General features: G+C 37.5%; 1 protein-coding gene across 1 annotated transcript in view; it reads left to right on the top strand.

Moving 5' to 3' along the window:
* Positions 1 to 1,573: 1,573 nt before the first annotated feature.
* MLLT3 (MLLT3 super elongation complex subunit) overlaps positions 1,574 to 25,327 on the top strand; it is a 273,770-nt gene continuing 250,016 nt past the window's right edge. Inside the window, 3 exon segments of the mRNA XM_028523171.2 lie at positions 1,574 to 1,795; positions 3,153 to 3,200; positions 3,202 to 3,334. Of these exon segments, the coding sequence (XP_028378972.1) occupies positions 1,784 to 1,795; positions 3,153 to 3,200; positions 3,202 to 3,334 (193 nt within the window). The 5' untranslated portion in view covers positions 1,574 to 1,783.

The raw sequence follows: 25,327 nt of genomic DNA on the forward strand, positions 1-25,327 counted from the left end.
TCCAAGGGCCGAGTCAACTTGCTTTGGAGGTTTTAAGAAAGAAAAATGAAAATAAAGCAAGAAAGTTAAGCCAGAAAGAGGAAGAGAAGCAAGTAAAGAGGGTAGGCTGGTAGAAGAGGATGCAGCCAAAGGAAAGATTCAGAAAGAAATTGGGAAGCGAGAGATCAGGGGGAGAAAAGAAAGAAGGTAAAGAAGGCAAAAAAGGAATGAGGGCTAGGAAGATGCAAGGATCTTTATTTAACGAAAGAACCAAAGTTACACCCATCTTTCACTTTCAAATCAATCGTCTAGATCTTATCCGTTTCCTTTGTAAAGGTCGTCTTCGTTGTTAAAGGAAGCTAGTCAGTATTCCTCACCCCGCCCCACGCAGGCAGCTCTGTTCCATCCCCGGCCACAGAGACCAAACAACCCGAGTGGGAACGTTGCAGGCACGCGACTCGGGGAACACTCCCGCGACTGGTTGTCACTCGGGGAACCTAACTGGATTAATAGCCAGAGATGGGATTACGTTGGCTGTCACCAATACGCCTAAAGATTATAATCCAATTTATGCACATTACAGTCAGTATTAACTTTATCTGATATATTAAGACTCTCGGTTGCCCCTCGCGTCCTCAGAGGTCAATCCTCTGCGTTCTGATGCAGCCCAGCAGGCTGTCAGGAGGGGGAACATCCCGAAGAAAACAACTCCAAGCCCGGTTCCCGAGGGTCTGCACCCGGCACTCCCAGGTATTTCGCCTTCACCAGGGCACTGCTTTGTGCTGTGTTCCAGCCGAGGACTACCAAAGCGGGAGGCGTTCCCTCGAGAGGAAATAGCACTTTTGTTTTATCTTGTTCATTTCATTTTTATATTTTTGGTGGTGGTGGCAGCAGCCGAAGGGCTGGGAGTACCGGGGCGAATGCCTGTGAGTGGATGGGGAAGGGGGCCAGGGGACTGTTGCCGGTTATAACAGCCTTAAGCGATTGCTTTTTGATGCTTATTTGTAGGCTGGTATTTCTCTTGCTCAGTCTTTAAATAAGTTTGTTTGGGTGTGAGTTCTTGCCTTGTCAGCACAAAACCACAAAAAGACGTGGTGGAAAGTAAAAGAAAGCCCCCTCCCTCCCCCAAGCCTGCTTACTAACGCCGAAGACTTGATTTAACACCCCTTCTCCGGCTGCTGGGGGCTCTAGGCAGTGGCTACATTCCAGCAGTTTTAATCCGTTTTTTATTGTAGGGCGAAGGGAGTTTACACAGGGGCTGGGATGGCTCCTCAGCTGACCGCTCTACCCACTCCAACGCCCCCTCCCCGCCCCGCCCTTCTCACCACCTCCCCGCCACACCCCACCCCACCCCACCCCCAGCAGGAACCTGTTACTTTAAGCGAGGCGTTCCAGTGTGGCACCGCCGGCCGCTGGGGTTTCGGGAGGTGGCCCGTGATTGGCTCTTTCGAGCTCCCCCTGGCTCGCTCGCTCGGCCTCCCCGCGCGCTCCGCCCCGCCCGCGCGCCCTCCCTCCGCCCCGTGAGGCTCGGAGCCCGGGTGTCAGGCGCCACAGCGCATGCTCCGGAATCTCATCCTCTGGCCCTGGGGCTGCTGTTGCTGCTGCTGCTTTTGCTTTTGGGGCTGAGTTTAATAACCAGCGAGCGAGCGAGCGAACGCGGGGGAAAAAGGCAGAGAATGTCCGCCATCTACCCTCCGCTCCTGGGCGCGCTCTCATTCATAGCAGCCTCTTCATGAATTACAGCTGAGGGGGGCGGGGAGGGGGGTACCTCACAACACCCCAGCAAACCTCCGGGCCCCCAGGCATGGCTAGCTCGGTAAGTACATGCAAACATAATAATAAAAGACCCCCCCCCCTCCGCCTTTCCTCCCTCGCCTTGTGCCGCCACCGCAGCCCAGACAGCGCCAGCGCTCCGCGGTTTCAATTAGAAAAAGGTTGGTACGGTTTGCAGGGAGCTGCTGCCTCTCCCTCAGCCTCCGTTCCCCTCCCTCCACAGCCCCCCAGGCGCGCACACACACACTCACACACTCACACACACTCGCCCCTCCACCCCCCGCGCCTCCCTCCCTTCTCGCCTCTCTTTGCAATCGCAAGAAGCGCACTCTCGCTCACACGCGCGCACTCACACACACACTCACACGGTGGAAGGAGGCGAATAATAACTCAGCCATATTTCAGCCGCAGCCGCTGCCGGGAGCCGCGGGCACAGTCCGGGGACGCGGTGAGCAGCCTGGGCGGCCCGCTTACGATGGTGCGTTCTCCTCGGCGCGCGTGTGTGAGCCGGAGTGAGCGGGCTGACAGCAGCGGGGCCGCACGCAACTTTGCCCCCGCGCCAGGCTGCGCGCAGACGAGGCTTGGTGGCTGTCCGCCTGCCTCCCTACCTTTCTGAATTTCATTTTTGGGGGGTGGGTGGGAGGGTACTTTGGGGCCACTTTGGCTCTTGGAAGTGTGTTGCCGTGCCTCCGTTAGGCTGGCCTTGCCGATCGCGTGGGGCTTTTCGCTGGGGGGTGGGTGCGGGGTGCCTTAAGTTATGGATGCCTTGGTGTGTTTTCCTGCGGGCGTGTGTATATCTGTGACGACGTCTCATTTTTGTTGTGCACGAACCCCGTGGTAAGAGCACGGGAGTTTGTGCCCATCAGCAGAGGCTGCCTGTAGTTTCCATTCAGCCTGGCACAGCGCTCCACACGCACGCACACACACGTACACAAAGACTTCCTCGGCGTGTGCCTGTCGCCGCGGCACTTTCGGGGAGGGGGCTCGCCCGAACCCCCCTCGGAGTCCCAGCTACCTCCCTTCCCACGCTGGGAAACTGCCCCGGCATCGTCTCCTAATTGTCTTCTAATTTGTTTCTGATGCATTTGTTGTGCTCGTAGTGGCTGAGTGTGTTCTCCCTCTTTCCCCGACCCTTGGACCCCCTTCCTAATTGGGGGTAACATTCCGTTACAATCCAGACGGGTGTGGATGCTTGGCCCGGGGCACCGGGGGCCCAGGCCGGCCCGTGGGTATTGGGGGTGTGGGCTGTGCGCGCCCACGCGCGTGAAACGTGGATGCGGAGGGCACCGGCGTTTCCTTTTATGTGCGTTTCAAGGAGGAAAAAAAATGTCAGGCGCAATGTGCAATGTCGAACGGTCGTCTTCCTGTTGTTCAGGCTGTGTCTCTCCTGCTGTCCGCAGTGTGCCGTGCAGGTGAAGCTGGAGCTGGGGCACCGCGCCCAGGTGAGGAAAAAAACCCACTGTGGAGGGCTTCACCCATGACTGGATGGTGTTCGTGCGCGGTCCGGAGCACAGTAACATACAGCACTTTGTGGAGAAAGTCGTCTTCCACTTGCACGAAAGCTTTCCTAGGCCAAAAAGAGGTAGGGTTTGAATACAAAAGGAGCTTGATAAAAAATGTCCTCACTGGTGTAGGAAACAATCGCTTGGTCCGGCGGTCCCCTGTCCCTCTCCCTGCCCGCACCCCTGCTTCCCCCCTTGTTGCGCTCGCTGGCTGAGCCTCGGACCCGGGTGCACGGCGCCGCGCGGTCCAGGTCCCAGCCCCTGCCAGCACTCGCGACTTCGGCTTCGTGAAAGTCACTGCCGAGAGAGAACCGTCAGGTGTCGAGTGTTTATTCATCCCAAGCCAGCCCTCACCGGTCTTCTGGGGTTAGCCGCGGGTTCTGTGGGGAAGGTGCAATTAGTCGTTGGGTTTGGAGGTGTGGGGAGTAGGACTAGAGGGAATAAACAGCTGAGCCTTTTTTTTTTTTTTTTTTTTTTAAGAGAAACCTAGACTTACCTGTATTATCGGCAGAGAACGCATGGGATGTAGTTACTATTCTGTCTGGAGAAGTCGCCTCTTTTGGAGGGTATTCTCTGCTTTCCTCTCTGTACATGAAACGTTGAATACCAGTTGTCACAGACTTTTCCTTTTGTAGGTTAGCCACCCCCATCCTACCCGGCCAGGATTTTATGTTTAGTTAGGAGACTTACTCATCCCTAGCCCCGATGGCACTTGATTACTCATTCGATTTTGAACAACCTTCCGAAATGTCTGTTCGATGTGATCTGCAGAGGAGAGGGTTCCCGCAAAGGTCGAGTCTAAGTTTCAGAGGGCCGACGTTGTCTTGCCCTGTGCTTCAGTCCTTCCCTACTTTGGTTGTTAGCCTTAGTGTCTACTTTGCATAGTCCTACTGAGCCTTTGGTCCCAAACATTTTCCATAAAGGATAGGGCAGTTTTGAAGAAAAGAAACCGGGTGTTCTTTTAAAAGAAATTGAAAGAGTGTTTGAGAAATCCTGATTTCTATTCCCTACAGCCTCTGGAAAGCTACTGTCTACTTGTTTTAGTTGGATTAGTGGAGGTAACAATATAAATACAATAAGGTGCTTTGTTTGTGAGCAGGTTTATTTATCTAAGTCGACACAATGGTTAGTAGTTATCTTCCATTTGATCAGTAATCTTTATTGGCATCTAGAACTCCTGCAGTTTCTTAGGGTAACATCATAATACATCCGTTCTGCTTAGAGCTACGAGGAAATTATTGAACATTCAGGGGTGGAATAAAGAGAAATGCGGTGTGCCTTAGAGGTGGCAGAGACTTGCGTTAATGCTTATTTTTGTTTCCAGAGTTCACATAATGGGACGTAGGATTGTATGTTTTGCCTTTAGTGGTTTGTTTTATACCTCGTCTTGACAACTTGAACAGCTGAATTTGATGGGCTTTGCTAGATGGTTAATAAATGAATTCAGCTTCTAAAAGAGGGGTAGGAGTATGCATGGCCTATAGGAAATAACATTTAGATTTTGTTAGCGTTCTCTATAAAATATAGCTAGGTATATTATATTCATATTTCCTTAAAATTGTGATAAGGATGAGTATTGTCAAGTTTCTGTCACTATATGAGGTTGGGTATGCTTCTTGGAATCTCATTCTCCCCTTTCCATGTGCCCATAGAGCTGCTGCAGAGGAGTTCAAACAAAAGAAACCACCTTCTAAGATCCTGGGTACACAGTATTATGACTACTTGGCTACTATTTACTTCGAGGTGAAATACACTTTAAAAAGGCCATATTTATTGAATTAGGAAAATGAAGTTAGTTGGCAGAAGATGCAGCTCTTAAGATAACTTTGTTTAGGTGCCTTAATAATCAAATTGGCATTGTATAATCAACCTTCCCATATTTCACTACTATTCTCTGCTTCAGTGGGTATGTGTGGTGATGCTCCCCTTTATTTCCCATACCTGATGATTTTCTGTCCGGCCTGAGGGAATGTGAGGGTGCTGCCCACACAGCCCACACCTGGGTGTTGTTGCTGGGTGTGGTAAGCCACTCAGTAACACTGTGTCTTCCCAGCTGTCTCCAGTGGGATGTCACCTTGTCTGTTGAGTTCTTCAATTTTTTTCCTCAACTGTGGAGTTTCTTTATGTAGTCTATAAGCCATTGTTTTAAATGTTTATTTTTGGATTTTTATTTGTATGCGTGCTTCCCATGAAGTGACAAGTCCTGGGAAAAATGCCAGCTTACATAGCCCAGGAGAGACCTTGTCATATTGTAATTACACATGATTCCGATTGCAAGAGAAGGTTTCTCTGTTATTGGGAATAGTTGTAAATTCACTTAACACCAAACATGCCACTTACTCCTGGTACTTATTTTTTGGCCTATAATGTCTTTCAAACTGATAAGAATTGGTACAGAATAAGAATGCCAGGCATTTCTAAGTCTACTTCTATACTTTTTAAGGTGCTATATTTGTAATATTATAGATCTATAAATGTTAGGATTGGAAATGGAGAAACTGCAAAAATGACTTTGTGAAAAATCTGGGTAAATTTTTAAAAGGAATGCACATACTCTGAACTCTAAATGGCTACTAATAGCAAGTTAAATCACTTTCACTATATATGGTAGCAGATAAACAGAAATGGACCTTACAATTGAAGATGAACTCCTCAGCCACAGAGATGGATGAATCCTTAGTTTCATTAAGTCTTTGGTTTGAAAAAGTGAATTAATTTTCAGGTTGATTCCTTTATTTCACAGTAATATTATGAGACCTTGTAGAGGAAGAAATTATAGTATTATCAACTTGTTGCCTAATGAGAATTACATACAGCATTTCAGGATTGAGCTAATTGCACTTGAATTAATGAGGTTTTACTCTGTTCCAAAGATGTATTGGAGACTTTCAATTTAAAACTACTAACAAAAAGTCCTAAAAAAAAGAGAGAGATTTTGATGAAATGGTGAAGCCTGGAATATCCATTAGCTGTTACAGAATAGGCAGGTCAGAGTGTAATGCATTTTAAAACTATCTACTTGCAAAAAAAGACCATATCTTATTTATTAGTACAAAAGATTTATAATAGTCTGATATGACTGGAATGAATAGTCACATTGAAAACATTTCATTTAAAATATTAATGTTTTCATTTTCAGTATGATGTGAGTTTGAATGAACTTTCTTTTCAATTACAGCCATCCTTACTATTCCAATCTGTTCTACTGACATTTATGATATGAAATCTGTTGCTTATTATTTTATGTAAGCTAATTTGGCCACTGCTATGATTGATAGCTTTTTATTGTAGCCTTAGTCCTTTGAGTGGGCAGATAAAACATAATAAATCCACATTTATAACTTTCCTTTGATTAACTGTTTGAGCCCAGCTTTACTGTGTAGTTCTGATTTGTGTTAGTCTTATGAAATAATTTGAATAACTTTTTATCAGAGTATCTAAAATTTCAGAGTTTACTAGTTGCAGATATTGTGTGTATCTGGTGTATTTTTCTTCTGAGGTATTTAAAAGGTGTAAGGAAAAAATGAAGATGGAAGACTCTACTGATACATTTAGTAAGTGTTATAAGAGTGTGCAGAGTTTTGTATGGAATTAAGATGACCAGTGAGAACAGTTTTATTGCTTGGCATTTTGAAGCAACATGTAGTATAATTTTCTAAGACAGCTAAAAACTAAGTTGCTGGAGGAAATCTCATAGGCTGTTAGTGAGAATGTAAATCGGGCACAGACATTTGGAGGGTATTTAGCAAAATCTAGTAAGATTTTAAATGTCCATACCTTTTGACCCATAATTTTACTTCTAGGATTTTTTTTTTTAACAAATGGCTTCATTACTACACAAAGACACACCATATTTCTTGTGATTGTTTTTTAATAGCAAGCCATATATGGGACCTCAGTTGGGCAGGAGTAATCTAAAAAAAGAGGGTAAATCAATTTGTAGATGCAAGAAGATCTTCAAGATATATTATGTGAAATCAGTGTGATCAATTTAAAAATGTACTCAAACAGATAAAAAGTATATGTGTGTATGTATATAAAAGAATCCTGGATGAATGGGGATAAACTCTTACCAATAATTTTCTTGAGGGGGCTTATGGTGCTGATGGTGATGGGGGTTATTTTTGTAGTGCTTGATTTTTTTTTTTAAAAAGTTAATTCTATATATTTAAAGCACTCCAATGAGTACTCGTTACTTTTTAAGACTGAAAGGCAAAGAGTAAAGAGCCAGTATAAGAGCATTGCCTTTTAAAAAAGGGATTAACATGTAGCTATCGAAAAGTGATAACTTTAACTATCTTGGGTAAATATTGTTGCTTACTGGTAAGGAGGAGTTTAACATTAGGAATTACAGACTTGCATTGAAGTGATGATTTAAGAGACACCTGGTGTAATCTTGAGAGAGTCATGTCTCTGTTTTTTTTCTCATTTGTGTTCTTATTTGTGTTAAAGGAGTAATGATAGAATAGAACAAGTTCCTCACAACTTGAGGATTAAATATGAATCTGCTGTTCTCAAATGTATTGGTCTTCAGACTCCTTTAGACTTAAAAGTTGAGAACTCCAAGGAGCTTTTTCTGTGCAAATTTTATTTATTAATATTTTTGTATTAGATGTTAAACCTGAGACATTTTAAACAAATTCTAAAACAAAAAGTAGTGTGAAAAGAGCGGTATTGTTTTACTTTTTTGTGTGCAAGTCTTTTTAATGTTTTGTTTAATAAAAGACAACTGGATCCTCTTATGTGCTTCTGTGTTCAGTCTGTTGTGTTATCACATTATTCATTTTAGCTTCTGGAAAACTCTGCAGTACACTAAAGAGGGAATGAGAGTGAAGAAAAAAGCAAATAACGTCTTAGAGTTGTCATGAAAATAATTTTAACTTTGCTAATACCTGGAGAAGGTCTTGGGGATCCTAAAGTCCCCAGACTATACACTCGGAGAACCTCTCCTATAAAATATTCATTCAACCTGACACAGATAAACTGCCCTATTAATATGTGGAAGCTGCTTTTAAAAAATCACTATTATTGTTGCTAATAAAACACTCATTTAATAGAAAGAGAAAAGACAAATCTTCCAAGGCATTTGCATGGTTAAATTCCCGTGTAAAATTATTTAACAATTTTTTCAGAAAAGAAAATCCTAAACTTGGGTTTTACTAGATATATTTTATACTTAACATCATTGTCCATTTTATGCTGTGTTATCTTGTTCTGTAGAAGCCTTTCACATCTATTGTTTTAGGTGACCCATTGTTGAATTACCTCTGTGAGGTAGGCAGGGTAGGGGTATCCATTGGTTTCATAATTTTACCTTAAAAAACCCTTGTTCCTTCTCTTGGTTCTTTGAAGTTTCCTTCCAGTGCTATTCCATGGATCAACCTTAGCCCTTTAGCTCTTTTTCTGGTCATTTATTACAGATGACTCCTACTACTTAACACAGCTACACAGCTTTTACAATTCTAAGATGTAACCTTTTTTTTTTAATCTCTTAGTGACTTAAGTCTTCAAAAGATAACTTTGGAAAGCTTAGATACTTGGGGAAGGAGGACGATGTTAAATTCAATTATTCCAATTATAAAATTAAGCAAGGACTCAATGTATTACTGAACTTTACTGAACTTTAATCTATTTGACCAGATTGTAGAACGCATTTGATCTCTGAAACATAATGTTTTACACTGTCCCAATGGAAGTAATATAGATTTCTATATTTTGGCCCTTTGGTTTTTATACTTTCTGTTTGAGTTGGTTTTTTATTCCTGAGAGAAGAAGCTAACATGTAGAAAGAGGAATTCTCTTGTTTCGGTTATACAAATTAATATTCTTTTAAAACATTTTGTTTCATATGTGGCCAGAATTTTTTTACTTTATTTTCTGACTAATAACATATATTTTAATACTTTAATCTTTTATTCTGATATTTTGTGGTTCTTCTTATTCTTGTTTGTAGTGTTGTATTCATTTTGGGGACTATAATTTATGTGAAAAGAGTCCTTGGATAGATAATTGCCCATTGATGATATTACAGGTAGTTTGTAAGCATTTTTTGAAAAAATTTGTGTTATAAATATCATAGAAATTGAGAAATGGCATCACACATTTGCATAGAGCATCTTTTATGATGAACCCATATATTATATTTTTACATGCAAATGAAAATTGCATTTTCTAATTTGTAGATATGTGGTCATTGTAGAAAAATCAAACCATAGAAATAGAAAGGAGTTACCCCCAAATTCTTCATATACAACAATGATTAATATTTTGGTAGATACCTTTATATATGTATATACACACACTTATACACATACTTATTAACTATGAATTAACATTAATTCATTTAACATGTGTTTTTGTTTTCATTTTGTGGAGCCCCTCCGATACTCCTAGAACATTCCTAGGAGCTGGGGAGAAAGCACAGATGAACATTCCTACTCTCATGATATATAGTGGAATGTCATCTTTTTAAAGCTGAGTTTTATGGTATTGCATTGAATATAGATTTGTTATACATTATTTGGACATCTAGATTGTTCTCAGTTTGAATTTGATGTGAATAGTGCTATTTGAGCATTCTTGACATTCATTTTTATGTCTTTTCAATAATTTTCTTATGTTAAATTTCCAGAAGGGAGGTATGTGAGTCAAGGTGTATAGATTACTCCAAAATAACTGTATCAGTTTATACTTTCCTAGCAGTTAGGAGACTGCTCATTTCCCTACATGGTTGCCAGTACTGGGAATTAATAGCTTTAAAAAAAAAATCTTTGCCAATCTGCTGGATGATATGATAGCCTTATTTTTATTTGCATTTATTTAACTAGTAATAACACATATCTTTAAATATGTACTACATATTTACCACTTGTCATTTGTGATAGGCCTGTTTTGTGGCCTTTTGTATTTATAAAAAAAAAGTACAGGCAAATACAAAGGAAAGAATGATATAACAAACATTTAAATCCCCACTATGAAGAGTGAAAGTATATACATTTTATCATATTTGCTTCCTTGTTTTCATTTTGGGGAATTAAGTGTTGTAGATTCAGCTAAATTGTTTAAATGCTTCTCAACTTTTTCTTCCAACTTTTCAGCTTTACTTCTATCTATTGATGTTTATTTGCACATTTATGCTACAAGTAAAAGAATATTATGTCTTAAAATATTCACAAAGAGTATCAATACTGAGTGAACCATTTTTTAAATTGAGATGTATAATTCACATACCATAACATTCACTCCTTTAAAGTGTAAAATTCAGTGGGTTTTAGTATATTCACAGGGTTGTGCACCAATTGCCACTATTTAGTTCCAGAACGTTTTTATCATTGAATAATGTTGCATCTTGCTTCTCCTGGACTCAATGTTTTTGAACCTTTCCATATGTCATTTACAGAGAGCCAATTCATTCCGTTTAATTTCTTTTGATTAATATTTAATTGTAGGAATATGTTTTATGCTTATTTTTCTGTTCTTCTGTTAAGGAATATATAGGTCACATTCCATTTCATGCAGTGAACATCTTTGCATGTATTCCCTTGAACAAATAAACAAGATTTTGGATATAGGCCTAGAATTTGAGTTGACAGTACATTTTCATTTGTACCAGACATTGTTAAATTGCTGTACAAAGTAGTTGTGATAGTTTATAACCCGTTGGAGAATGAGTACTATTTTCTCATCTTTGCAAATGTTGGATGTTTTAAGATTTCCTATTTTTGATATTTAGTTGAAATGGGGTATCCTTTTTTCATTAACATTTCTCTGGTTTCTAGTGGGTTAAGCATTTTTCATCTGTTTACTGACAGTTTGGATGTCCTCTTTATTGACTTCTTTTCATATCTTTTTCTTTTAAAAAAACTGTTGAGGTGTTTTTTTTTCCTTAACTGTAGAATGTTAACCCTTTGTTATTTGAGTTGAAAAGATCTTGTCCTATTTTTTTTCTTTCTCTCGTAGCCTAATGTGTGGTATCTTTTTGTGATACACAAATTTTAAATTGTGTCAAAATTATCTATTTTGTTTTGCCTTCCTGTTTGGTTTTGGGTTTTGTTGAAGAATATAATTTGTGGTCATGGAAATGTGATTAACCAACAAACTTTATATGTGCAGGATACAGTGAAAAGATTGGGGGAGATGCAAATAAAAGAGGAGATCCCTGCCTTCAATGCGCTTGTGTCTTTTAGAGCTGGAAAGGACACTTGAGATTCTTCATCTTTGTTTACCCTCTCATTTTACTTTCAATCAGCAGCCTAGAAATGTGAAGTGATCTTGCATGTAGGCACAATGAGTCACAAGTGTGCCAGTGCAAAGATAACTAGTAATAAATGGCAGTAAATGTTTACTTTTAAAACATTGAGTAATTATTCACTGGTATTAGCAGACAAATGTTCAGCAATAACTGCTTTTGTAGACGTGATCTAGGATTTAATTAAGTGGTGGTAACCATGGTAGATACTGTTTAAAAGGAAGTTCTATAACTACTTTCAGGCAAAATCAAATTCATTTTATGGATTTATTTGAGGTTTCCTTTCAAAATTTAAATCATTAGGAAAAATTGTTAATAAGTGGTAGGTATCCCCCTGACATTTCCACCCTTACAGCCACCCCACCCCACCTGCCCCCTGTAGGACTGCAATTCCATGAAGGATGCAGAAATTTGTTTTAGGAAATAGTGTTGTGTGACCTAATTCTTTTAACTCTACTGTGATAAGTTTGTAGTGGTTGAGGCCTGAAGAAAGCTATTATCATTGAATTTTTAAAAAGATAAGGCTAGGATTTGGGTGTGATTTAGTAGGTATGTTGTAGTTAGCAATTACCTTTTTGGATAGAATCAATGCAACATCATTTTTTATAAAGGAAAATTATGGCTCATTTTGAACTTAATTCTGAGGTCCTTTTATTTAAAATATTGTTCATAAGTGATTATAAAGATTAGTTGAATTCAGTGAGAATTATTACTCATGTTAGATTGATATTCTCAGCCAAGTAAATTTAAAATATTTAATTTTGCCAAATGTAGATTTTTTTACTTTCCACCAGAAATTGTTATTTTTCCATCAATACCAGGCCAAATACTGTGTGTATGTATTGATTTTGAGAAGCAAAAATACATTAATAATTTCCTAATATATTAACAACCACAGTGGCCTAGATAGTAGGGAGATTTACTTGCCTCTTAATATTTCTAGATATATTTAAGTTTGCATGATGCCTTTAATTTTTGCAGAAAGGTTTTATGTCCCTTTCTTCCTCCCCCTCCCAAGGTGGTGTTGTGAGGGATTAGTGTCATATTATTCCAGGTACCTATTTATTTTAATAAACATTTAAAACATTTTGAATGCTTAAAAATAAGATTTGTTATAGATTTCATGTCATTCATACCTTTTACTCAAAATGCTACATTATATGTGTTGCTGAATAATGAAAGCTTTATTTGTATTGAAGAAATGTTTTTCTAGTTTACAAAATTGTTTCCTTTGTTTGATTTCTTTCCTTGTTCCTGTGTTATAAGCAGCTGTTTTGTAGTAACTCAGTGAAAATTAGAGCATTTAGGTTGTTGGGATTTGGTTGCTTTTAGTGAGATGGATTATTCAAAATGTTGAATAACATTTGTCTTATCAGAGATGCTTATTGTATGGCTTCTCTTCCTTACCTGTCCACAAAAATAGTGAGTAGCAGTGGGAACCTACCTTCCTCATCATATAGGACATCCAGCATGAGCACCTGTTATGTGCTTCAGTCAGTCCAGCATTCACCTCTCCTTGTGTACGTACCTGTTGTTTTTCCTGTATTTCAGTGGAGATACTCATCAAATGAGATGGGACCTATATTACCACTGTGGGCAGTACTTACACCTTTGATCAGTGTCGTCTAGACATGGGAAGTTTTTGGCAACAATGTAACATAAAGGTAGATATTGCAAGTCAGAAGGAGTGTTAGAATCTAGATAGTAGCTCCCACTCTCCTAAATGGTAAATCTTTATTCACTGTTCTAAAACTCATTTTTTCTGTACCTCTAATAATTGACTTTGTACAAATAGAACCACCACTTGAATTTAGCAGGAAACATTGTGTTGGCTGAGAACCACAATTTCTAGAATGTGTTTTAGCTTATGTTACAGGCAGAATGAATTTTTCTTCTTCCTTATATTCTTCCTTCACCTACTTTGGATGCTTTTGAAAAAGCATCCAAAACACGTTTCTCGAATGTGTTTTAGCTTATGTTACAGGCAAAATGAATTTTCTTTTTCCTTATATTCTTCCTTCACCTACTTTGGATGCTTTTTCAAAAGCCAGACACAAATTTGAGAGAATTGGCTAGGTTTATCATTTTTTTACTACTTTATGAAATACAACTAGCCTTTTAGCTTTAAAAATAGGAGTCAGATGTATTCCAGTAACTGAGGAACAGTATTTAGCAATGCAGCCATAAAGGCCCAGGCCTGGGAGGTAGGAGGGATGTGTTTGGTCTGAAAAACTGGGTTTTCCCAGCTCTGAAATATTTTTTCCTTAGTTTTTAAAAAATGATAAATTCTCAGTGTGTCATTGATCTAGTATTGAAATCTAATGATGAAATAACTAGCATTTATTGACTATTATCTGTATATTGGTTAGTTGTCATACTAAACAATAGATGTGTGCTGCTGTGTTTAATTTCTCACTTTTTGTAAGTGTAGTTTGGAGAATGATTTAAAAAATATTTTATTTACTTATTTATTTTTAGAGAAAGGGAAGGAGAGGGAGAGAAACATCAATGTGTGTGCTTCTCACACCCCCCCCCACTGGGGACCTGGCCCACAACCCAGGCATGTGCCCTGACCGGGAATCAAACCGGCAACCCTTTGGTTCACAGACTGGCATTCAGTCCACTGAGCCACACCAGCCAGGGCTGGAGAATGCTTTTTTTAAAGCATAAAATGTTGATGTGAACTTCCGGATATTGGAATTTTAACTGTTTAAATTGAAGAGTGAACAGTGAAATGGGTAAAAGACTTACTGTAATAATAGGGAAGTAGAAGATAACATGGATATTTTACTAACTAGGTGATGAAGTTTTGGTTATGAAAAGTTACTTTCTGATTTTATTGGTGCCATTTACACAAGTCATCAACTACTTGTAGGTGGGAGCATTCACAGAACTCGAGACACCTTGTGTTTATTTGAAACTACTTCTTTAAGTATGGCCAGGTCATTAGATCATTGAGTTTTTCATGAAAGTTGACTTATTTATTTATTTATTTATTTATATTTCATATGATGTAGTCCAGACCTTGAAATTTTGTCACTCAATTTGCTTTTATGAAGTATTGTGTTTCAGATAACTGCTTGTGTTTCAATATCAATAGAATTAAAGGTGTCTTGAATAGCAAGTACCCTTCCACTCTTTACTTGCAACAGCTTGCGTAACTTTTAGGTCAAAGAAAAATAATTCTAGTTACCATTCTAACTTGTTAAAGGGAATTATCTAATGACTAACTAGAACTGTGGATTTAATCTGTATAAAAATACACACAAATGCAGACATTTTAAAGAGAGCAGCACATATACGAGAATGTTGTGTGTTAAAACCTACATAGTAACTTGTGTTAGTGCTACTTGACATAATATCTTTCTGTGGAGGCTCTTTTTTGGGTTTATCATTGATTTTAATATTTAATTCAGTTCATTTTCTGCATATAAGAATTGTTCATCTTTGCCCTCATTTTGATAACTGTTGTGATACATAAAAATAAATCAGTGAAAAGATGGGAAGAAAATACTAGAGCAAAATGTTAATAGAAGTTATCTATGAGAGGTGGGATCAGAAAGTTTTTGTCATCAGTAATATTTGTTGGATGTTTTCAAGCTTTCCTGAATGCCACATCTTATGTGAAAGTAAAACTAGATACTAAAATGTACATATGAACATGTTCACAGTAAGTTTTTTAGCCTTTTTTTTCTTAAAATAATATCATTTAGAAGATATACAGGAATGTCTTCCTTAAGGAACTTTTTTATATTTTGTTATTTAAAGGTTTAATTACCTGTCATTTTGCATGTTTCCTTTTACTGTTGTTATGAATATATGCAGTGTTTCTTAAGTTGATTTTAAGCTTCATGTAAATCATGTCCTTAACTTTCTTAATAATTATTGTTGTATTGCAGTTTTAAACTGAACCACATTAACCAACCTATAGTACACGATTCATTTAAGATATTTTTTGTAATAAATTTTTTTGTTACAATGATTTTCAGAGTGTTAACCTGACTTTACAAATTGATACAAATAAAGGGACTCTCATCATGTGTAGTATATGATGTGGAGTTAGGAATAAATGGGATCTGTAACTGGAAAAAAGACCCGTTTCTAGTTTGTGACTTTGTGTATATTTTGGGGGTTAAATATTAAATTATGAGAAACAGAAAGTACTCAAAACTATTACCAAGACCAAGGCAAATATAATATGTCTAGCACAGGGAGAAAAGTGGTGCCTTTTGGATGGGAAACTGATGCATAGGCACAAACATAAATAATATTTTAGTATTAAAGCAGTTTTTAATACTGTTTCATATACAGGATTGGGAAAATGGAGGTTTACAGTTGATATGGAAAATAATGCAATAATTAATAATAATACAAGACTAAAACTCAGTTTCATATACTCAAAACTGTAAATCTACTTTTGCCCCACCCTGTATATGCTACAAAAATAACCAGAAGTTTAAAAAAATTAAAATGTAATTTTATGTTTTGTATACAGGGTAAGGCAAAAGAAGGTTTATAGTTTTGAGTATATGAGGGGAGATCTCCCCCCCAAAACAGAATTTATTTATAAAAAATTGTGTACTTATTCTTACATGTTTAGACATCAGTCACCTTCAAAACACTCTCCATTTGATGCAGTATACCTATCAAGATGCTTTTCCCACTGCTCACAACAGTTTGAAGTCCCTGATTTCGATGCCTTTTAGTGCTTCTGCTGGTTCCTCTTTTAGCTCTTCTACATCAGCAAAATGTTTTCCTTTGAGGACTTGTTTCATCTGGGACAGCAAAATAAAAGGGCTAGGTCAGGTGAATAGGGAGTGTGGGGCATAGGGGTCCTGCCATTTTGGGCCCCAAACTGCTGAACACTTACAGTGTGTTCGCTCATAGCATAGTGTGGGCAGGTGCACTTGTAAATCACTCATCATGCAATGGGGCAAACTTATGGAAAGAGTCTTTAAAAAAAGTTCTCTGAAGCTGAGCATAGCCTCTCACAACAATGCCAGCTAGCCCACTGATACAGATTGGTTCCTAGAACACTCACCTAGTGGGGGGAAGCCTGTACTACAAAGAGCCTGCCCTCCAGAGGATAGGTTTGGGTTTTTTTGTGTGTGTACCCTTGTGTATAATGCAGATAGATGATTTGCATATTCCTTAGATACAACTAAAAGTAATGATTTCTGCAAAATGAGGGATTTAATTTTAGTTGTCTTAACAGGTATAATATAAAATTTGTACTCTAAAGCCTGGCTGATTTAGTTCATGATATTACAGTCTGTGGGAAACATCTTTATCTTTTTGAAAAAAATTGTCATTAAAACTGTACTTTGCTCAAATACATAGCAAAACTATATATCAAATAAAAGTCTTTAATAGATGTTTTTATAAAACTCATAAACTATAGTTAGCCAGATTAATTCTACCTTAGAATATCAATAATAAAAATTGTTTGTGATCTGAGCATTTCTTTATTAGCTACTTGAATAAAATTGCTACTTTAGGTTCTATTTGCTAGTGTTTGGGCTAACATTTCTTTTTATGGGCTTAATTTAGTTCTAATAAGTGTTTATTTAACTATTTCCATTCCTTTTGAGGGCATTCTAAATGGGGTTCAGAGCGGCTGGACTCCTTTCTTTAGGATGAAGGTGTATATGAGAATGAGGAAAATAAACTGTTTGCCACCGTGACTGTAGCTCATGATACTTGCTTGCTATTTTTATTATTAATTTATGTATGTGTCTTAACTACAAATATAGAAAATAAAGTGATTGCTTTAAAACCCATTCTAACAAAATATTTGAAGGACCAAGTGAAGAGTTGAGATTTTATGTAATAAGGACACTTGGTTTGAATATTGCAGATTGTTAGAGATTCCAAATTTGGTACTGAATTAAATAAACATGCTCATAGAGTTTTATTATAGGATAGACAGAGCTGAAGTAGACCAAGATAATGTGTAAATGGCCCTTATTTAGAGCATAGAGAGTGGGAGCATGTTTTGCAGTGAAAGGGGAACTGATGGACAAGGTGTTCTCTACTTGTAGACTTGTAAAGACCTCAGAGTTTTCTTTATGTTATTGTAGAAAGACATTATTTTTGCTTTGGCGTGCTTAAAACTAAAGGGCAAATGATCCAAAAGAATAATCTTGAAATTCAATAGCAAGAAAACTACTTGACATTGTGGGCTGGAGGCCAGCAAACGTGTTGCTTTCATTGAATGCGTGGGAAATGGGGCAGGCCTGGAATTTAAAGAGACAGGGTGCAGTACCCTAGAGAAGAAAAGCCCTCCTGTATGATTTGCTTACTTGGAGAAAAAAATAGACCTAAAGTTTTCTCTAAAGGATCTTTATTGGATCAACTGTTTGAAGCATTGAAAGACACTGAGTTTTTCCTAACTCCAGTTCCCATCTCCCTAGCCATCTTCTCTTCACTGAAATTGCTGCTGAGTAAAATTGTTTATAACTGAGGAGAAGCAGCTTTTCAAATAAAAGTACTCTGTAGCCTGTTCAAATGGAGTATAATGTAATTCTCTCTGAAACTGAGCACTTACTACTTTGTTTATGTAGCTGTTTAAAAAGGGGGTGTGTGTGATGAGCAGTTAGGGGTACTACAGGAACCACTGCTTTGGAAATTACTGCTTTTTTTTTTCTGTCTGAGTTTTCCTCCCCCACCACTCATGAATCCCCCTCCTCCCCTCCACCACCTCCCACAATCCCTCAATAAAATAGTATTTAAAAGACTTGAATAACCAGTCCTATGTACCAGCTTCTTGCTTGAGGCAGTAATGTTGTATTATTTTCAATGGGTGGTCTTGAATCTCCATGGGAGATTTTACAGGCAGTGGGCTCCAAGACCCACTAAGTATTATGCTGAATATAACCAGTTTAATTCCCAAGCCATAGAGAATATATAGAGATAGGTTTATATTCTTAAAGTCCCATCGTTAATTACTTGCAAACCAATTTATTTAATTTTATTTGAAGAATTTATGGTTTAGATCCGTACAAGGAACACATATTAACCCAGTATTTGAGGTTTACTTTTTAAAACAAGTAAGTCATTATGTATGTCAATTCAGGAACACCCATTTGTGGTGTATTTTAATTCATAGGTGTTTTTTGGTTGTTTTAATTTTTCTCCTTTAGAAATCAACACCTAGTAGTTGTTTTGGAATGTTAAATAGCTGAAGCCATATTTCTTCTACTTGAGATAGTATAAAATATAGGATCTGTTAGAATCGTAAAGTGTATCAGATACACTTAAGTGTATCTCTTACCTGTGACATGTAGCATAAATGCATATTGGCCTGAGATTTACTAAAATTGCTTTGGGCCAAACCTTTGTGGAAGTAAACAGATTGGAATGATAAATAAAATACTAGATTAAGAATGCCCTTTGTAAAAAATAAATTGTCCTTTAGGCAAACTTACTTGAATAAAACATTGGATTCACTTGTACACTGTAAATATTGAAATGTGGAATGTTGCAGTCATGACTATTCCTACATAACAGCTTATAATTATTTCGCAGTTTCTTTCTAGTGTGAGCCTGTGGTTATCAACCCGAGTGATAACGTAACTTTGTTGGGTCAATTGCTTATTTTGTTCCTGTTACTTTGTTCAGAAAATTATTTTTCTGAAGAATGCTGGACTTCAACTTAAAATAAATATTTGTAAGTTCTGATTAGATAGATGCCTGAAATACCTGTTTTCCATGGGCTATGTAGGGAAGAATTTAGGAGTAGGTATCTTAAGTGTTGGTAATAACTGGATGATGATATACGATGAGAAAGCTTTTTGTTTATTTTAAACAACGTAAGTGGTTTTAGGTGGAAAATTGTAACCCTTGAGGTACTGAATTTGTTTTTCATTAAAAATTATTATAGCTCTTTTAGAACATGTAAAGTAGTATGAATTCTGCAGTTTTTTTCACTAATAGAATCAAAGATCTGGGGCTGAACAGTTTACAGCAATGACTAAATGTTTGCCTTTTTTTTTTTTTTTTTTTTTTTAGCTCTTTTAGCTAGTCCTTGAATAGCTAAAATGCTTCCTAGTAGTTTTTATAGGTGGGTTTACAGAAATGATAGCCATCTGAAGTTTATTTTGTGTAGCTGGTATTTAAAAGTTATTAAGGTTTGTCTGCACACAAAAAAGAAAGAGCTCTGTGGATATCATGTGAATAAAAGTTAAAGGTTGGTAAAAATTAGCTTGTCAAGTAAACTTACTGACTGAGTAATAATTTTGTTTTCATTTTCCATTCCCTTGGCTGAAAATGAAATAGAACAATCTGGCTACTAAAGACCAAGCACTAAGCGCTGGATTGGATCACTTCCTTGCGCTTTTGCTGTGATCGTTAAGGGCAGAGTTAGACAGCTGCTGTAGATTTTGCCAGTAGCCTCACAAAAGAAATTGTTTAACCCTATTAGTTTCAGACACTATCATTTCTACTTTGCAGATATATTTGCTATGTTAGGTATGGATCTCTATGCTTTTGATTTGAACTTTGGAGTTATAGGGAGGCTGTGCAGCAGAAAATGAGTGATTCTGGCACTCTTCTGCAGTGCAGTTTCACGTCTTAGAATATGACATATTTTTACATTTTTGCTTGTGTTTGACAGATTTTAAAACTTTAACTTAGACTTTTTAAAGTTAGACTTTGCTTTTTGTATCTAAAGACCTTCCGAGAATTGTGAAAATTGTGAAAAGGTGTAAAAATTGAGTTTGATTTATATCTGTGATTATTGAATATTTAAATATCCTATCTGGGGTCTTGAAGTTCAGAGGAAATACCAAGTCACTGACTTTAAAAATCACGTTTTGGCTAAGTGTAGGATTAGAACAATGCCATCTAGTCCTGAAATTGATGTCATAATGTTAAAAATCCAATGGTTTTGGTTTCTTTTTATATAATGTGTCTGCATTATTGCTATAGGTTTAAAGGGCAGGGAAATACGTGATTGTTAAGGCTGAGGAGGGCAAGATTTTGAAACCTTCTGCTATGTGATTAAGTCAGGGTGCTTGTCCTGAAGCTTCAGTTACTCAGTCTGAATTCATAGTCTGAAATTTTGGATTCCTTCTCTGTTTGAAAATAGTACTACTTAAAAATTTTAGGACTGCCTTTGCCTACTCACTACTGAAACAAATGATCAGGATTAAGATTTTCATACAATCATTTTAGTATTTCAAAGAGAAAGTTCACAGCCATTTTACATAAAATTTTATTGGGCTTTTCGTTAATCCAAAATAACTGGTCTATAAGTACTTTATCAGTGAAAACTGCTCAGCATGTAAAATGAGGAGAAGAGCACAAAGGCTTCCTGCAAATTAAGGGCACAATGAGCACTAACGGACTTTCCAGCCATCTCCAGCTGTGAGATTATTATAGTTTTTGCAAACCCTTTTCTCTCAAAACTAAATCAAGAATGGTAGAGTCCTGATAAAAAGAAGTGTAAAAAAGCCTAACTAATCCTTAGATGAGTTACTTCAAACATCCCAAAATGGAATAAAATCAGTTAATAGCATGGATTAAAGGTTACTTTTAATGCATTTTATCACTCACATTGAGAATTTTTGTTGTATGTTAATGCATTTGGCCTTGGCTAAAAAAAAAAAAATCCAAAGGGAAAATATAATTAAATTCGAGAGATTACAAAATCACATTGTTATGAGGAAATCTATACTGATATGAGGTGCCAGATTTGACCTAAGAGAGAAAAGCTGTGCACTTGAGATCAGAGTTGTAAACAGGTGGCTCCAATTTTGAGTGCTAAGTTTTAGGGTTATAATGAGAGGGCTCATCTGTGTACTTCTAAGAGGTGATTTATTGTCTAGATTTTTTAAAATGTGTCTTTGTGTCTTGGATAAATGTGTGCAAGTGGTTCCTTGGATAAGATCATAGAAGAGCGCTAAAATCAGATATGGATTAATGTTTTAAAAGCGCTTGATTCTTACAAGTGGTAAAGAGAAGGGGAAGTATAAGAGGCAGGTTCTGGGTTCAAAGGTAGTCTTTACCTTTTATGCATACATAGTATCTAAAATGATCTTTTATGGACAGAGGGAGACTATAATATCTGTACTTTTAATTCAGAATTACGTGTTTGCCAATTACTTCGTGAAATACTTTTCCCATGTAACTGGCATAGTATTATAGAGCTGCCAAAGTATTAGGTTAAGGAAAAACTGATTTACATGATGCCATTGGTAGGAAGAATTTTTTAAAAAAGTAAAAGCTTTCTCTTTTTAGGTGCATATAATATAGATATAGGTATAGAGGTATATGTATCAACCTTAATAAAATTTTATATAAGAACCTGGGCAATGGGAGATTTTATAGTCATGTCCCATTTGCTGTTCCTCTAAGATACCAAATAGTAAGTTTCCTTAATGGGACTTCTCATTTATTTCCTTGTAATAGATCCCTTGCTTTTCCTGTGACTTAATAGGAAATACCCTGACTGGTACTCCAAGCACATGTGTGTGCTGTATATATGTTAGGTATTTGTGTAGATGCCACCTCACATATAATGTAGTGATTTTTCACAAGCCATGAGACAATTAAGACCTGTTAATGTGTAGTCAAAACATACAGTGGCCCATACATAAATATCCTCTATTTGATATTCTAACCAAATTTAACCTTATACAGAGTTTCTAGCTTGAATGAATTTTTCAACGTTGAATAAATACTGTGCTATATAGTTATTTATGTGCTCAAGAAGCTGAACTTTTATTCTATCTCAGTAAGTTCCCATGGGATAAGTTAGTCTAGTAAATCAGAAAATCTCTTTGACAGAAAAGTAATTCTTAAATTTTAGAGGCTTAAAAATGGGGAAAATAGCCATATGCATGAGGGGAAGAAATTCTAGTTGGCCAACATCACTAAAAAAAAATCAGAATACTTGGATATCTTATTCTCTTGGGGGGAACAAAACCCACCACAAGGCTGCTGAATTGTTTTACTTCTGTAGTTATGTCTTTGAGTATTTATAGGAGTGGGAACATTCTATCTTCTGTGTTTCTGTTGAGGTTGTTTTTCAGCAGTGCCCCAAGAAAAGTCCTGGAGGCTAGCTTTGAAGCCCTGTGCACAAGCTGGAAATCAAAGAGCCAGAGGAATCCGGGCAGTAATTGTTTTATGACTGGCCAGAAATCAGACCTATTTGTATAGGTAGCACACAAAATAGCTGCGATTTGACAATTTGGTACTATTTATACCTACCATAAAAAAGAGAAAAGAAAAAGTTAAAGGAGTATTTTGGAAACAGGAACTAAGCTGTAAATGCAAATTGCTTCACCGTTTTCTCAAAGGAACAAAAAAAGGAAAGGATTTAGGAAGTTTTTATTGAAGCTGTTATTGAGGATCTGTCTGCTTTCAAGACATTTAATATTTTACTCACACTGAAACTACACTTCTTTCTGTTTGTACTTTTTTCTTCTTCCCATCTGATTAAAATTATTTTTGTGGAGCAAGAGAAACTCTATGGAGGAGGGACAGTGAACATTAAAAAGTTTCCAATGGTATCTTAATAGACCTTTAAATTTTCGTATTACTATTGTTATTTAGCTTGGGATAAGAACCATATGCTGTGGCTACAGCAGATATTTTTCTTTTCAAATAAGTTATATTTTCAACAAGAAGTCACACGTTGTTTACTGTGGTGGTGGGTGATTTGCCAGGTAAATTTTCCTGGTTTTTTGGAAACACAAAGAAGAAATTTTTCATGACTATTCTTAATCTGTCAGCTGACGGGGGCAGAGGTCTTTTTTAATACAATGTGCCTGAATTGTTACTTACCTAGAGTATACTCCAAGCTCAAGGTGGGCAGTGTATCATGGTTTGTCTGTACTTCAATGAGCAGCTCAAAGTGAAGTTTGACTGTTTCCAGAATGTTATTCAGACCTTTTGAGGTTGTCAAATGCTTCATTGTTTTGCCTCGAAACCCCCAGCCCCAGAGCAGTCTGAGTCTGGGGCAGTGGAGCAGAGAAAAAGTAAACATGTCTATGATTGACTACCTTAAAAAAAAGAAAAGAAAAGAAAAGAAAAGAAACCTTAGAAATGCCTTAGGGACCCCAGGGGCGTCTTCACAATTTAAAACCATTTTTACATTGAAGGCATTTCAGTGCTGTCAAATTGAGACTGTATTAATTTCCTTTTGTTTTAATTTTTTTCCCATTGGATACTGATCCTCTAATAATTTGAAGTAGGTTTTGTCAAGTGTACATTAGTTTCTGGGGGGAGGTGCTATGGTTTTGATTGGATGAAGAGAGTTCACTGGAAGTAGGAGAAAGAAGTGGAAACTGGTAGAGATAAATATAGTGTTGGGGCAGTCTGTTGTCTTTCTCGAACGAAGAGTTAGAGTTTAATAAAGTGTGTCAAGGGTCAGAAGTGTGTGAATAAAGATTTAAAATGGGAATCTCCTAAAGGCCTAAAACCTAATTGGATTTCAAGATGGATTCCTTTTAGCCGTGGAATGGTGTGGCTCAGTTAGTTGGAGCTTCCTCCGGTAAACTGAAAGGTCATACATTTGAATCCCTATTAAGGCACACACTTAGGTTGTGGGTTCAATCCCTGGTCAGGGCACATATGAGAAGACAACCAGTGGATGTTTCTCTCTCACATTGATTTTTTTTCTCTCCCTCCCTTCCTTTCTCTCTAAAAGCAATGAAAAAAAAAAAAGCACCCAGGTTAACAAAAAAAAGATGGATTCCCCTTAGAGATACAGGTGAAACCATTCTATAGAGAAGGAAACATTCTGGATTGCTGTTACTTATTATAAGTATGAAAACTCAGATGGGCAAAGATAAAGATAGAGGTAGTTGCATGCCATCTTTGTGGTTTGAGAATGTACAGCAGAATTAGGCCTGGGTAATGAAGGCTTGTATTTCTAAAGCAGTGATCAAAGACTATACTTTCAGGGATCGTTTCCATAGTTTGCTACAAAAGTGATGATCATTTAGACAAACAACATTGAGACTCTACTCTATGCCAGGAACTGCTGCTCTAAGCAGTGAGGAGAGCAGCAGGAACAGGAGTGGTTAGTCTGGCATCAGGCATATATAAAAATCACAATACAACAAGATGAATGCTTTTTATGAAGCTATGAAAAGCAGAGCTGTAGAGACAAAGTTCTGAGTGATTAGTTCTGTTTAGGTATCAGAATTTGAACTAAGTTTTTTTTTAAATTGCAAATGAGAAGTCTAATAAAAAGAGAATTATGTGGATTAAAAAATATTCTGAACCTCTCAAGGATGGATTTGTATCTCTCTGATGTTTCCATTCATAAGGTTGTGTGGTGTTTTTAGAGTTCTGAAGTCTTTGGATTAGCATCATAGAATATAGAATTATATAATTGAGAAGGGGTAGGAAAGCAATGTATAGTTACTGAACATTTAATATTATACACTGTTACTCACATTTTACAGTTGTAGATCCTACACTCACGATTAAGTAACTTTCCCAAGGCCCATGTGGCTTGAATACAGTGAGCATGTGTCCTGTTTGCTGGGGACAGTCCTATTCTACGCCTGTTGTCCTGTGTTGCTCTCAAAACTGGTGGCTTTTTAGTTGATTATATGGTGACTCTGTTTTTGAATGGCGTAACTAAGATTTAAGTGCAGGCCTTTTTGACTAAAAGTCATAAGCTCACCACTGTTTTGCTCTGTTTATATGATGGTTCTACGTCATGTCCCTGTTTCCAGGTTGGTCTAGTGAGAAGGATTCTGAAGGATACCCCTGGTTCAGTACAGTAATCAGTACTTGGTTGGTGATATTTATTGCGGATGACAGAGACAAACATGGTAGTATTCATGCTTTTTTTAAACATCCTGTTATT

This window comes from Phyllostomus discolor, chromosome 3 (genome assembly GCF_004126475.2).
Source record: "Phyllostomus discolor isolate MPI-MPIP mPhyDis1 chromosome 3, mPhyDis1.pri.v3, whole genome shotgun sequence".
In the NCBI taxonomy this organism is placed as follows: Eukaryota; Metazoa; Chordata; class Mammalia; order Chiroptera; family Phyllostomidae; genus Phyllostomus; species Phyllostomus discolor.